At 36.7% G+C, this 15,476-nt stretch overlaps 1 protein-coding gene across 5 annotated transcripts; it reads left to right on the forward strand.

Annotated features, from left to right (window-relative positions):
- Positions 1 to 4,944: 4,944 nt before the first annotated feature.
- Positions 4,945 to 11,154, forward strand: LOC18432439 (Tetratricopeptide repeat (TPR)-like superfamily protein). 5 transcript variants are annotated; one of them, XM_088874072.1, is made up of 4 exons: positions 5,140 to 5,263; positions 10,000 to 10,060; positions 10,137 to 10,216; positions 10,341 to 11,154. In XM_088874072.1, exons 3-4 carry the CDS (start codon positions 10,158 to 10,160, stop codon positions 10,930 to 10,932), a joined length of 651 nt encoding a protein of 216 aa, XP_088730198.1. In that variant the 5' UTR covers positions 5,140 to 5,263; positions 10,000 to 10,060; positions 10,137 to 10,157; the 3' UTR covers positions 10,933 to 11,154. The 5 variants fall into 5 exon arrangements, with proteins under 5 accessions (XP_011622703.1, XP_088730196.1, XP_020521843.1 ...); XM_088874070.1 differs by lacking the exon at positions 10,137 to 10,216 and having other exon boundaries at positions 4,949 to 5,263; positions 10,418 to 11,154; XM_020666184.2 differs by having other exon boundaries at positions 4,954 to 5,263; positions 10,000 to 10,216; positions 10,418 to 11,154.
- The last annotated feature ends 4,322 nt before the right edge of the window (positions 11,155 to 15,476 follow it).

Genomic DNA, 15,476 nt, shown 5'->3' on the forward strand with positions numbered 1-15,476 from the left:
TGAAGATTTAATATTAGGTTTTATTTTATTTTCATAAAGCCTAGGTTTTATAGAAATTTCATCTTAAATTGTTCTCTAATTTTTTTATCTAATAATTTATTTTTTAGAATATTAAATAAAGGACAACTACATATAATGGTGCAACCTTGTCTTGTAGAAGTAGCGTGCACATCAAAAACCAAGTAGAAGAGTGTTTTGAAGTTGAAGAACCTTCGAATTTATCATCTCGATATCAAGATGTATGAATATAAAACATAAAATCAAAATATTTCAAGTTTTGAAAATAGTATATTTTGTAACAAGTTGGCTTGTCCGTCTATTTTTTAGATGGAATTGTATACAATGAGAGAGGTTGTGTACAATAAGGCCAACTGCTTTTGATACAAGGTGGTCACAATTCGTTACAATCATTTGATGTGAATTTTGATTTTAGAGGTGCGGTGTCGATATAGTATAAGGTGACACCCTATAAATAAATCCCATCTCTTTTTCTCAATTTGAGATTTTTTTATCTAGTAATTCCTAATTTTTTGATGAGAACAAAATTTGTGCATAAGCTCCTTTAAAATTTTCTCTATAAATTTTCGTCCTTTCCCTTTTACTTTTATGAATTATCCACATTAATTTGATTTAGGGAAATTTATCAAAAATATTGTTAGGTGATAAAATTATTGAATATTTTCCTATTTTAAATATTTAAAAATTCACCAAATTGTGAATAATCATAAGTTGAAATAGCTTAATGGGTAAAAATATAACACATGAAAACGCATTTCTTTAAATATTCTTTGTAGCTTTTCATCTTTGAAATATTCTCTTCAACTTTTATCTTTGATTTGGACCATACATGTATACAAAGGTATGGTTTGTGCAAGCCCGAGGTTCTAAACAATCAAAGTAAGGCTTAACTTCAAATAGTGCCGAAATATGTTGTTTTAGTATAAGAAATCTCTATGATGGCCTTAAAATTTATTTTTCATCTTGAATTATAAAATTTAAAAATTACAAAATAATGTAGATCAAGTACATTAAATAACTATTGAAAATCATAAAAAATGACAGTGTAGATAAATGTATCATAACATACACTATTTCCAATACTTTAATTTTATTTTTCTCATGTCCATAGATCTTGAGGACGATACGATTGAATTAAGGGTTTTTGAGCATCAAAACAACCTCTTATAGGGAATTTTTGATGTGCATCTCAATTTGATTGTTTAGGGCCTCACCCTTATATGTACTTTTTTCGTGTATATAATGTTATCTATATCTCATGTGTAGCTTGTGAAAAAGAACCACATGAACCTACTTACTCAATGGGCTAAGTCATTGTTCAGACTTCCATACTGTATTTCTTTTGACATGTGACCTTTCATCTTTCTTGCAATTGTATTGAGTAATTGGATTAAATCTAAGTAATGGGCTTTAAATGGAATTTTCTTCTACTACTTAACTTTTATTTGTTTTTTGGGTGTGTTAAAAGCGGTAAGTTAGTGGGGATTTGGGCCTCTACCCTTTGGTGAGAATGGAGTCAAAGACCGCACTATGGGACTCGGCATTAATACCTAACCTTTATTGAAGAGATGGGACTTTTGAATCTAACTTGGGGTGAGGTTTGTATAAGGTGCCCACCCAGTGTTTGCAATAACAGCCGGTTCAAATAATAACTATCCAGTTAGATCGGAACCTGGCACTGATTAGTTTTGGTTTTTACCGGTTTTGGTGATTCGGTGAGGTATTTTTAAATAAATTAAAAAATATATAAAATCCTAAAAACATATGGAATTTGTTTATAACATGTTTTTGTGTGTTTTTTTTTATCATTTTGGAAAAGATTGAAAAATATTTTGTCCATGAATACTTATTTTTACATCTTTTTTTTAAAAAAAATTAAAATTAAATATACCCTTTGGCACAAATTGATTTTTTAAAATACTTTTTATTTTTTGTGCTAATTTTCAACTTCATTTGGATGTATTTTGCCTAATCATGCTCTAAATATATTTTTAATAGTTTTTAGATTGTTTTTATATTTTTTTAACATTTTTTTGACTGCCCGAGACTTGTCTGGTTAGGCCGATTGAACCGGGCGATTTAGTGGTTACTTGGAACCTACCCTTGACCGGTTTTCGGGGCCAGTTTGATTTTTCAAACACTGGTCAAACAATATAAGTAAAATAAACTTCCATATTTTTGTGAAAGATGCAATTCACATGTTAAAATGCTTCTTGTAGTTTGAAAATTCATATTTAATTGTTGCCATCCTAACATCAACTGTCTTTATCAACTATTAACCTTGATTAATGTTGTATTGCTGTTGATTATATTGCATGGCAATCAACCGTATTTATCAACTATTAAGCTTGATTAATGTTGTATTGTTGTTGATTATATTGCATGGCAAAGAAAGGTGGACTGCATACATGAAAAATGACTATTTTGAGCCCATACAATCATTGAAAGATCACAAACTAATGCTGATGACTATTTTGAGCCTACACAATCATTGAAAGATCACAAACTAATGCTGCTTTGTTATATGGATGGGTTTCCATGAGTGACTCATATGTATATGTGCGGCTCCCGCTAAAATTTACTTTAAAGATAGATTTTTTATCTAAAATTTTAGGGATTCATCATTCAAGCCAAGCTGGTTACAAATATGAAAAATAAAAATAAAAAAATAAAAAAAATTAAACTTTAAAAGATACATTTTTTTTGGGGTATTTTTGGCACCTTCCATATTGAATTTGACCCGATGTGCTTTACACAACATCCATCTTAAGCTGGCTCTTGCACCCGCTGACTCATATAACACTTTTCCTTATCATGTATTAGCAGTTCCTTATCATATGTTAGCAGGTACAGGGGTGACCAATTTGTATTTAATGGTCAATAGATGTCCAAACAGAAAAACAAACAAAAATGGCAGGTCAAGGGGATTTGGGCCCTTGTCAGTTTACAAAGAAACAACATCATAATATTCACATATTTTACAAAAACAATGAAAGCACATAATTCTCTTCCCTCCTTTTTTTTTTGGACCTCAAAAAATAATATTTATAAAAGGGAAAGTTTGCATAAAGTTGCAACCTTAAAATGTAGAATCACAAATGCACCTCAAAAATCTATCGAAAATGTTCTTTTAATTTTGGAAAACCCTATAATTGATCATCTCGACATTGAGATGTATGAATATGAAAAAAAAAAATATTTGAATCCCATAAATAGTGCATCTTGCAACACATTATCTAGACCTTCAATTTTCAAGATTTTCATATATTTATAGAATTACTTGATTTTAACCATTTTTGGATTTTAAAATTTTCTAATTAGATATGAAAATAGATTTTAAGATATCCTAAAATTTTTGCACAAAAAAATTGATAAAATTTAGAAGTGCACCTTAATTGGATTTATTTAAGGTTGCAACCTTATAGGCACCGTACCCTTATAAAAATAAAAAATAAATTTACAAAATCCCCCCTAAGTATACTACAACTTACCCCCAAGCTAATCTTTTATTTCATTTTTTTTCCCTACAACCACCTTTCCTCGCAAATACCCCTAATCCAATAAAAAAGAAAAAAGAGACTAAACTACCCCTCACTCTCTCATCATGGCTTTTACCTCGGACTCTCGCCCCGTGCGTTTTACCCACGCGCTCCAGCAATGCGGAGACTTGCTCTAGCAATGAAGACACGCGCTCCAGCAATGCAGAGGGTCGCTCCGGTAATGAAGACACACGCTCCAGCAATGCAGAGGGTCGCTCCGGTAATGAAGACACACGCTCCAGCAATGCAAGGACTGGCTCCGGCAGTACGCCTTCTGGAGCCACAGCGCTCCGGCGGTTGAATAGGTCACGCTGGCAGTACGAAGACGCGCTCCAACAGTCTACCTTCTAGAGCCACATCGTTCCGACGTTTGAATTGGTCGCTTCGACTGTTGAATTGGTCGCTCCGGCGGTTGAATTGGTCACTCCAGCAATACACTACTTGGGACCACCAATTTACTTTTTTTTTGTACAAGAAGGGCATTTCCATCCAATAAATAACAACTTTTTACCTTGGGGGGTTTTATAAGGAAAGGGGGTTGTGGGAAAAAAGTGAGAAGAAAAATTAGCTAGCGTTAAGTTGCATAGATAGTATCCTTGAGGGGTTTTTATAATTTTTCCTAAAAAAAAGTTAGTATTTTTATTTTTTATTTTTTAAGGCTAGATCTCGCTGATCCATTCGATTCCTCAATTTGAACCGTTCATTTGATGATCCAAACTAGTTTTCCCTGTAATCGGGGTGACCCTTTATTGGCTCCATCGCTCACTTTTAAGGCTAAAAAGAAAACCTTAATTTTGTTATTTCAATATTAATTATGGAGGGGAAGTTTGGTTTGTCCCTGTTCGCAAAATCGGACCATCTAACTGCTAACCGCTTGGTTAGATTGGAACCGACCAGTATTTTGGACGGTTTTGGTGATCAACTGGTATTTTAAATTTTTTAAAATGTATATAAATTCTAAAAAATACGAAATTTGATTTGTAATATATTTTTAAATATTTTTTACATTATGGTAAAGATTAATATTATTTTTGGTTAATACTCATTTTTATATTTTATCATATTTTTCATAAAATTTAAAAAATACCTCTAGACACAAATCGATTCGATAAAATCTATTTTTTTATTAATTTTAAACTTTATTTGAATGTGTTTTATTTTAATCATTTTTTAAATGTTATTCATATTTTTCTAAATATTTTTTATATCTTTTTTTTATTTTTTTCAATATGTTTTTGATGATATGGGACTTGTCCAGTTAGAACAGTTGAGTCCGCTAAATGACCGATTAGGCAGGCTAACCGCTTTCATAAATTTGTCCGGTTAACGGTTCCGGTTCCTTTTTGCGAACACCGGCTTGTCCTCGGTCCCCGTACTAAAAGCGTAGAGACGGTGGGCGGATTGGGTATTCTGGAGAGAGAGAAACACTTTGCTTGGGTAATCCAAGGAGAGAGAGAACGAGGGATGTGGTTTAAGTATCGAAGAAGGCAGCAAAGCTCAGAGAGTCAGAGAGAGAGAGGGAGCGAGGTGGTCGAAGTATTGAAGAAAGGCAGCATTGCCCATGAGCTTTGATGAATATTCACTCTCTCTTTCATCGAATCTCCTCCAAACGAAGACTGGTTAGACTGCCCTTCTGCTTCTCTCTCACTTCAATAACTCTATTTCAATCCATTGCCTCCTCTAGAGAGAGAGAAACGACGCACAAGGTGAGCTGCTCTTTCCTCTCTCAAATCCTAAAAATTTCACGGTGAACAAATATGCTCAGGTTCCATAGTTTCGTATCACACACACAATCTCTCTCTCTGTTATTCTATCACATGAATATTCAAATGCTTGAAAATGATAAAAAAAAAAAAACCCCATATTCGAATTTGAATAAATTTTTTTTGACGGGGTGGTAAATTGACAATTTCCCCACCTTGAATTTGTGTTCATGAAGCAGGAAATGTGTTGATTTTGATAGTGGGTTTTTGCAAAATTGTTGGACAATACTCACAAGTGTTCGTAAAAATGGCTGCAACCAATTCTTTTTTCTTTTTTTTGCCGTGAACAATTAAAAAGTTGACTGCTATCTTAAGTGGATACGAAAAGGGTCAGTTTCTTGCAACTGATAAGAATAAGGGGTGAATCTTTAAAACCATGGCTTGCCTCTTTTTTTTTTTTCTCTTATTTCCCCGGATTGTTGGTATAAAAAATTCTAATTTTTTTATTTGGGTAAGAACAATATGTTATTTGTCAATGCTATCTGTCATCAGTTCATTGAAATTGGTTTGTTAGTTTCTTGCTTTCAAAAAATAACAAAAAATAAAGGGAGAAAAAAAGAAAAGAAATTGCCAGTTTGAACAAGATACAAAGAAATAGTAAGTCATTTTGAATGGTTTAGCGTAAGACTTCACCAAGAAAGTTGATATGTGTTTATATTTGCTGTGAACTTTATCTAGCAGGTAGTTGGGGGAGGGGAGTTTCTGGTTCATTCATTTCATTGAGTTTTGCATACCTTAAGATAAGGATGTTTTTGAATTTTTAGATTAAGGGTAGTGAATTAGGCTTTGCTGGAAAATGGCAGAGGTAGCATGGAAAGACTCCAAGAGTTTGGTAAATAGGATCAGTGTTTTAAACCAAGGACTAGGGTTGGCACATGCCAGGGTCTCGAACCCGACTTGGGCAACTTGGCTCAACCGAGTTTGTTATGGACTTGATCGAGCCTTAAGAAGATTATCAATAAACCCTTGGGAAGTGGCGAGGCTTGGCTGGTTCCCGAGGTTTATGTTTTGGAATGGCAGCCTGCCGAGCCTTAGTAACTCGGGCGAGTCTGAGTTGGACTCATAGAGTTTTAAATGACTCATGGATTGTTGTATATTGGTTTTGTTATTAGGTATTAAGGATACGTGTGGAAGCCAATTGGGTTTTTGGGTGCTTAGAGAATGTTTATGAATCAATTGTTTGGTGAATTGTGTTGTTTTATATTTTCTCATTTTATGAAGACCATCCTAGAAGGCAATCCATGACACGACATTAAATCTTGGGTTGTGACTATGGATACTCGAAAACTTGTTGGTTTTGGTGATAGCCAAACTCAATACTCCTATGTTTATTGAAGACAATGGGAGTTTCTTGGGTAGAAATAAAGAAGTCCTAATGATCTCTATATAAAGGGGTGAAAAGTGATGTAATACCCATCCTTTTTTGGAGTCACCCTATTATGGGCTTTGGGAGTAATTGGCTTTTAGAGTGAGAGGTAGGGCCTCTAAGAGAGATTGAGGAGTGGCCCCTCTCTTAGAGAGAAGCATGACATGACCCAATGTTATCAAATTCGCTTTGCTTCAGTTGAAGCCTTCAGATTTTAGGCATAAATCGATGCGAAACGAAGCCTGGTGCTGCCGCTTCGGGCTACTTCCGTTAGATTCGGGTCTACTTCGGCCAGCAAAGTAATAGCTATATAAAAGTAATTTTTATTTTTTTAAAATTTCCATTATTTGTATATATTTTATATATAAATATCTAATTTATTTAGATTAGATTAAAAAAAAAGTCTGAACTCTTCCCCTAAATCGGCCGAAGCACTGAATTGCTTCATTTTCTCACCAAACTGAAGAAGATTCCGAAGCGAATCTGACAACATTGGCATGACCTCTAAGAGAGACTTGGTTTTCTTGTGGGTTTTGGGTTTCTTGAATTTTCCACTCCTAGATAAAGAAAGTTTCGAGATGCTCTCAAGGTTCTCTTCATGTTAGCAGTGAAGTGATGGAAAGACACTGATTGATCGGTGGCGTTTTTCGGTCATTAGATCTAGTTTAGAAGAGAGAATCAATGAGGGTTTTGCTAATGTATAGAGAGAAGTAAATCTCTTCTAACCCAAAACTATAATCTTCATAATCACTTAGTTTTGACTTGTCGAGGCCATGAATGTAACCCACTTTGGGGTGAACCATGTAAAGCTTGTTTTATTGTGGTTTGTTTTATTTTTACTGTGTCTCTCGTACTCATGTTCTTGTTGTGGTCTTCTATTTCGCATTTAACTGACTCTTTAGACAATCTTGAGTAAAATCTTAATATTCAAGGTTCCTAGTTCCACATGCTAGGGGTTTCCGAGGACCCAACAATTTGTATTACAGCACAAGGTGTGAACATGACTAAACTAAGGTTTGCATTTTTGTTGGAGAAATATACATGGAAAAGTTAGGTGAATACATGGTTTAAGTTGAAAAAGAATGGATACAAAGAGTTCTAGAAATTCGATATATTCGGCAAGAAGGAAGAAATCAAGAAATCTATCAAATGTAGGTCAGTAAGGAAAATATGGTGATTTTACTATAAAAGTGGAGATTGTTGGAGATGGTGCTAGACAAATATCACCATCCTAAAGTATTTTTACCATTTATTGGATTTGTGAGTATAAGAATCAATAAACAAAAAGCGAAGTCCAAATAGGTTAATTCCATTTGTATTATCATATATCTCTTAGGGCGTGTTTGATTTCAAGGAGTTTTTGAAAGTAGGAGCTGAACATCCCACTTCCAAGTTTGATTTCGCAATGTGGAAGACACTGCGTGGAAGTGCGGCCTTCCACAGAATTTTTTTAACGTCAAAAAAGTTCCCATCAAATATGATGGAAGGGCGGTCTTCCATAGTTTGTAGGAGACTCCCTCCCACTAGCAAATTCTTTGGCCATCAAACACTCCCTTCGGCTCGGAGATATGCGATCTCAATGGGATGTTCCACAAAGTGGTGTTCAATGGAATCTATTTTGGATAGGAATCCCAATATATATAAGGAATGAGAGAGAAAGAGTATGTGTACTTTAGTTGGGGTCACTGAATGGAGAATGTGAGCTTCCTTGAAAGAGAGGCTGGGGCCTCCAGAAAGAGAGAAGCATGCTTCTTACATTTCTATTTGGTACTGATTGGTAGTGGTTACTAGACAGAAAGAGAAGGAAGATCGATGATTGATATTGATAAGGAGAATGGTTTAAAGGGATGATCAGCAGGGTATTGTCAAGGGCTAGAGAAGTGACTTCATGACCCAAAATATTTGTTGTAACTGTTATGTTATCCATATATTGGATTTCAGTAATGCCATTGTCTGTAGACATGGCCTTATGGGGTGAACCACACATATTGTGTGTTTTTGTGGCATGTGTGCTTTTATGCTTTATTCTCATGCTTATATTATGATTTGTCCTCACATATTTCATTTCTAGCCATTGAAATACACAATCCTGGTGGGATCTCAATATGCGGTTTCTACATCTAAATGGGTTCTAGATTGCCAACAAAACTTTAGTACACTGGGCTTACTCATTCTTTCAAAATTTATTTCCAGATTTTAAACATAGAAATTACTAATAAACTGAAATCAGATAAAGTCTTGTTCACAGAAATTCAGCATATGCTCCAGCAAAGGGCGTCTCTGGGTGTTTTGGTGTAGTTCCAATTTTGTGCATATAGACCTTCAAACACGATTCTGATAATGGTGAAATAAATTCATCAATGATTGTGGTCTCCTAGGACATCATGTCACGTGAATTTTACCTGACAATCGGATATAGATATATATAGAGTCACTTCATATACCTGTGAATGTCATATATGTGAGAAAGAGAAACTGCATGATCCAGTCTATTATGATGTAAAAATCTTAAGATGCTGAGATAACAAGGAAAGTGCTGTCATGTTCCATGTGTTATTGTTTTCATTAATTTAGTTTTTTTTGCCCTATTGTTTTCTAAGTATTAGTTTTGTAAATACTTCTTTTTTCAGCCCTGTAAGGTATCTTCTACCTGGTTGAACTTGCCAAAGTGCAGCCTTTGACTATTTCATTGCAAATGAATATAAAATCTAGTTGTCAGTGTTGAATCTTAGATAATTAGGGCATTGATAGAAGGGGGAAAGGTAGTAGAATTTTACCAGCTATGCACCCTTTAAGAATAAAGACTGTGGTACCTCTCCAACGCAGTCGAGTGTTGCTTCGCACCTGGTCGAGACCTTCGGTTAAGGGTAGGGCTTTAGCTCTCTCTAGTATAAGCACGGGGAACATATGCTCAAGCACGTAGGTGAGCAGCATCTTTTAGGCAGCATATTTGATGGGCATCTCGAATGATCAATCTGTGCTAAGTAGCACACGTGCTATATTGGTTTTCCATATGATGATGACATGTCATACTCACTTTTATTGGAGAGTTTGGATACAAATATTTCTTTGTCTTTTTATAGTAGTCTAATGTGTTAGTCACTTAATATTTTATATTTTGCTTTCCTTACCTTCTTATTCTAAATGTAGATAATGAAGTATTATTAGTAAATGATATAATCCATACCATCATGATTCCGAGCTTTTAGTTAAAAGCTTAATTTGGCTAAAAAAATCATAATTTCATTGAAAGATCTGAAGGCTGACCTCTATTTCCATCCTTTTTTGCATATATGCACCTGCTCAAGAACAGGAGGTGAATGGTGTTGCTTTGAAGCAACTTCTTGCTAGAATTGAAGGTGACCCGACTGCTGGTAAGAGAGAGTGCATTGATAGTATTGAAAAGCTTTGCAAATCGGGCAACTTAGCAGATGCTTTTTACTTATTCAGAGAGCTCCGAGATAGACAGTTATGCCTAAACTTGGACACCTACAACCTTTTTCTAACTTCAGCAGGGGAATCAAACCAATGTGAGCTCTCTTCTCAAATTTTTAAGGATTTACTAATTCGGGGTTCTCCAAATTCTGCCTCTTATTTTTCTCTAGCAAAGTCTTTCCTAAATGTGACTGATACAGATTTGTTACTTAAGCTCAGCCGAGAGTTATCAGAAATAACATTTCCAAGAAGTGCGCTTGTAATGAACCGAATCATATATGCATTTGCTGAAACAGGGCAGAACAAGAAGGCCCTTTTGATTTTTGAAGATATGAAAAATGCGAAATGCAAACCTGATCAAATTACTTATAACACTGTGATAGCAATATTGGGGAAGATGGGTAAGATAGATGGAATGCTTCAAGAGTTCTCTTCCATGAAAGAATCAGGGCATCTTCCTGATATCATAACCTATAACACTTTGATTAATAGTTTTCGTCAAATGGGTAGATTAGACCTGTGCATAAATCTCATGAGGGAAATGGTCAGGAATGGGATTGAACCTGATCTGAGGTCATACACTGCAATGATTGATTGTCTAGGTCGTGTGGGGCAAGTTGATGAAGCACTAGAGCTCTTCAGTGAGATGACGAACAAGCGGCAAAAGCCCTCTGTGTATATATACCGGTCCTTGATAAGTAATCTTAAGAAAGCTGGAAAATGGGAACTGGCAAAGAGATTATCCGAAGAGCACAGATCATGTAGTGCCAATCTCATTGGCCCAAGTGACTTCAAGAGAAAAAAGAGGTAATTTGTTGTAATTTTACATTGGTCCTCATTTATTGTAAGACTGAATTACCCCAAGTTTGTTCAGCTTCGAAAATAGGTTCAGAATCTTTTCCAATTGGATTGGTATTTTGTTTATGGGGATTTCTCCCTTTTTATATCTAACTCAATGGTCCTTGTAAGCCATTAGAAAAGTAAATGGATCAAATCAACAACTGATAAATTTTTTTAAGTCACTAAAACAAAAGGTCGCAAGTTTTGTTGAATCCTTAAGAGGCAAACTTGGTAGAGAATCACCACAACTATTGTAATTTTGGCCCCTTTTGCAATACAGTACACTTCGCTAAAAAAAACTTGGTAGAGAATCCCAAGCTGATAAATTGTCGATAACGATGCCGGCTTAAGTTGGCTGGTATACCAAATAATCAGCCTCAACATGGGGAGCTCAAGCAATATTTGTGGGCCCCAGTAAAGGAAACATTTTTTAGTTTCCATGTATTTCTGTTTCTGTTGTTGATCCACCTAATATTATAGTTAATGTATTGTATTGGTTGCTTTTTTCTTGTGCCCTCAACCACAACCAACTACAGATAGCTTCTTATGCTCTCAATCACAATGAACTGCTGTGAACATCTTAGGTCCTCCTCCTGTAGTGGGGCTGAGGAGTTCTTGTCTAGAGAATGCTTCTTTCCTTTTTGATACTGTTAACATTCGATAGATGGAATCAAGGTTTCAAAAAACACTAGGCGGCCTGCCTGGCGCCAGCGCCTAGGCGGCAGCCTAAGCGGGCGCCCAGAAACCTCGGGCGCCCCGTAATTTAAAAAAAACGAAAAACGCCTAGCCCGTTTGGGCGCCCGCCCAGGTACATCCGTCCGAGTAGGGCCGCCTGGGTCTAGGCGTGGATTTTTAGTCCAGGCCGCCTAGGCGCCAGGCGGACCGTTTTTTAAAACATTGGATGGAATAGAGTATTACAAAGGAGCCCCGAGGGGAAATACACAAAAAGGTCACCAAGAAAGGTGACAGAGCCCAAAAAAGCAAAAAGGAAAAAGATGCCTAAACCCCCAAAGACCCCCTCTGCCTAGCAATCAAACATTATGAACTGTGCCCTGAACCCAAAATGACGCCACTTTTAGCGAGATCATCTGCGACGTGGTTGTCCTCCTACCTCCATGAGACTTGCATATGCTTGCAAAGATCACAAATTTCATCAAACATATGCCAGAGTCTCCACGGCGGTTGTGAAGTTCAAGAAGCCCATGAGATGACGTTTTGGGAGTCCCCTTTGACAATGAGGAGAGGGCCCCTGGAGTGGTTGAACCTCCTAAGGCCTTCAAGTTGGGCCCTAGTTTCGGCCTCGGTCGAGTCAGCAGTCCCGATTGACGAGGAGAAGGAGAGGATTGAAATACCCTTGGCAGTTCTAAAGGTTCCGCCAATTCTTGCTGGGCCAGGGTTGCCAAGCAACGACCCATCGAAATTAAGCTTGATAACACCCCTGTCTGGGGGCCTTTAGAGTGCCAAGCGAGGCACCTTCCTTAGTCGGTGACAGAGGATATTGGCCCAGTTGGAATGAAAGTCAGCGGCGGGGAGGAATCTGAAGTGTCTATGGTTGGTGGCCCAGAAAATGATTGAGTCTCGAATGGTGTTCCTTGATCTTCAGGGTAAGGGCCAAAAGGCCCATGAAAATTCTATCGTTGCTTTCCTTTCATATGGTCCCCATGGCCGCAGCCACTGTTGCTTTCCATAGTAAGGACCTGGAGCGGGCCCACGGGAGACAAGAAGAAATGTTGTGGAGGTGGGGCACACTCTCGGGTGTAACCCATTCCCATTGGAACAAAGATAGAGTGTCCCTGCAAATTGAAGAAAGGACAGTGGATGAAGAGGTGTGTTGGTCTCCTCTGCCTGGAGGCACATGATGAAGCGGTTAGCTAAAGGCATACCTCTCCTTTGGATCTGGTCAACCAGTAAGACCCTGCCCCACAAGGCCAGCCAGTTGAAGACCTAAATTCTGGGTGGGACGAAAGAGTTCCAGGCTTTGGGGATAGCTGGGTGACAGGCTTCCGGCCCAAAAGGGACCGAGATGAGTTTGAGGTAGATGGTGGAAACCGAGAAAAATCCAGAGGGGGCCAGAGACCAGATGATTTTGTCTTCTCCCCTAGAGGGAGGGAGGGACGAGGAAATGAGAGCAGAGAGATGGAAAAAAGCCGCGAGTTCGTTGTCGTGATGGGCTCGACGAAGGTCTGGGTTCCAGGTTATGAAGATTGCTTCTTATGTTCCATCCCATCCATAGAGCTTGTGATTTTTTGAGATATCTCATAAAAGGATCCTCTATTGTTAGAGGATCCTCTCTCACTCTCCCCAAGAAACAACCCAGTTTGACTGCCATTTAGTAACACTGATACTGATCCATTCCTCTCTTGCATTTGCACAATGGTTTTCTCACACTCTCCATGACAACATGTAAAGCTAGAGTAAATTAAGACCTTTGGCACTACATCACGGATCCCTTCATCATGATCTAACCCTTCATTCCTTCCTCTTATGAAAAAGAACATGCCTATGATCATCTGAGCCTCGTCTTAGCTTCAACCTAGGCTTTAGGACGGCATCCCCCTATACAATTCATCTGCCATATTTTCTTGTTAATTTTATTTTATTTTATGAAGACAATACAAGTCACTATGTTCCACATTCCTATGGGGGTTGGCAAAGACACTTCAAGGAATCCAGTTGGAGTTTTTGTAGGGTGATAGTAGTGAGGAGTATAAGTTGTACTTAGGGAAGTAAAATAAATAGCAAGGCCCTACTTATCATTAACATTTTCTTTTATTGGTAGTTCAACGGGTAAGGGTCCCTTACCTATTGTAGCAATAGAACTCAAGATGTCATGTTGTGGTGCGCCGCTATCCTAACCACCTCGCATTGAGCCTATTCCTGCTTATCATTAACATTAGAGGAGAAATACTATTAATTATAATGTTTTGTGATCACCCGGTTAGGGGTTACGGGTTGACCAGAAACTGGTCCAATCTGGACTTGATGGATCGGGTTGGATCCGGGTCAAGGTCGTCCAGACTTGACTCGGTCCGATACTTAAATATGTATGTATGTGTGCAACGTAATTTATATATTGATAAAATTTATTTATTTATAATATAGACCGAGACTTGACCCAACATGGGACCAGGTTGAGTCGGGGTCCAGCTAGGACCCAGTGGGGTTGGGGTCGATGCGAATCCTACCTAACAACCCTAGCCATGGTTGAGATTATGGACTCGACTAATTTCATATCCAAAATTTACCGCTAAGAATGATTTTGAAGGGGCTTGATGAAACCAGACACTTTTTATTTAACAAATACAAGTTTTGAGGGAAAATGCATATGCATGTCTTGGATGTCTAAAATTCACTTAAATATTTCTCTTAATCTAAATATGCAAAACCTGGGTTTGCATACCCTAAGATCCAAACAAACCATAACATATTTGATTTCTCTCTCAAATTTTTGTTTCTTCTAGGGCTAATTAGATTGGCTTACACCAACCTTACTTTCTTTTGCTTGATAATGATTTGTCAATCAGTATTGGGGTCAGAGTAGTTGCTTTTGCTGTTTAGTATTGGAATCTAGGCCAACTGGTGAGAAATGGTTTTATCAAGACTGGACAGACATGTCTGACCAAGCAAAACAATCGGTAAAGGTAGTTTGACTAGGTAATTTTGCCGGTTCTATGAGCTCCTTTCCAGGTCATAACTTTGGATATCTGAACCTTGTTTTGGCATGATCGTTAAGCATTTTTCTGCTGCTTTGTTTCCACTTTTCATTCTATCTACTTATTTATACAAGTAACATAATTCCTAAGCCTTAGCAAAAAAACAATCTTGACATTTTTTCTTTTTATCTCATGGCCTTTTGCAACCAATTTTGTTTTTTTTGTTTTCGTTCTCTAGCATCTTTTTGCATGATTTTTAACCTTTTTCCCCGTCGATCCTTCGAGCACATATTATGTTGCATTAGAAGTCATTATTGGCTAATTTTGTGCTAAAAAACCATGATGTTAGATTGGAAATCACAATCCGATGATTTTGAGCCTGAAAACAACAATCTTCAAAGATGTAAAATCTAAACCTTTTTCTCTACTTAATTAATTTTCCAGCTCTGTGTATTTTTAAATCATTATCTACATATATTTTATGTTAGGGAAAGGCTGGCATAAGCCCTCTAGTTGATGGAACAGTGTGAATCTAAACCGATTTGATGGACACGATTTCGTATTTAAATTTTAATATTTTTCTACAAATCTAAATTACATGAAATTTGAAGCTTCCACCTTTTTTATCAATGTACACTTAATAAAAATATTAAAAAAAATTATTCGCAAAATTTAAATTAACCAAGATTCTTCTAGAGTTTTGCATGGGTATTTTGATTCATTTAATTTTGCGAATAATTTTTTAAATTTTTTTATTAAATTCACCTATTTTTTAAGAATAAATGTTTCAAATTTTAAATAATTTAGATTTATAAAAATAAAATAAAATTCAAATATGAAATACAGTTGTGAGGATCAGTCC

The sequence above is a fragment of the Amborella trichopoda genome, chromosome 8 (assembly GCF_054954075.1).
Source record: "Amborella trichopoda isolate Santa Cruz 75 chromosome 8, AtrichopodaSantaCruz75HAP2 v2.0, whole genome shotgun sequence".
Lineage (NCBI taxonomy): Eukaryota > Viridiplantae > Streptophyta > Magnoliopsida > Amborellales > Amborellaceae > Amborella > Amborella trichopoda.

What these genes read in the sequence shown, in the direction of transcription:
- LOC18432439 (XM_011624401.3), top strand. Translation starts at nt 5,129, where the DNA reads ATGAATATTCACTCTCTCTTTCATCGAATCTCCTCCAAACGAAGACTG. An exon ending in AGAGAGAAACGACGCACAAG is followed by an intron (nt 5,264 to 9,999) that starts GTGAGCTGCTCT and finishes GCTCAAGAACAG; the next exon opens with GAGGTGAATGGTGTTGCTTT.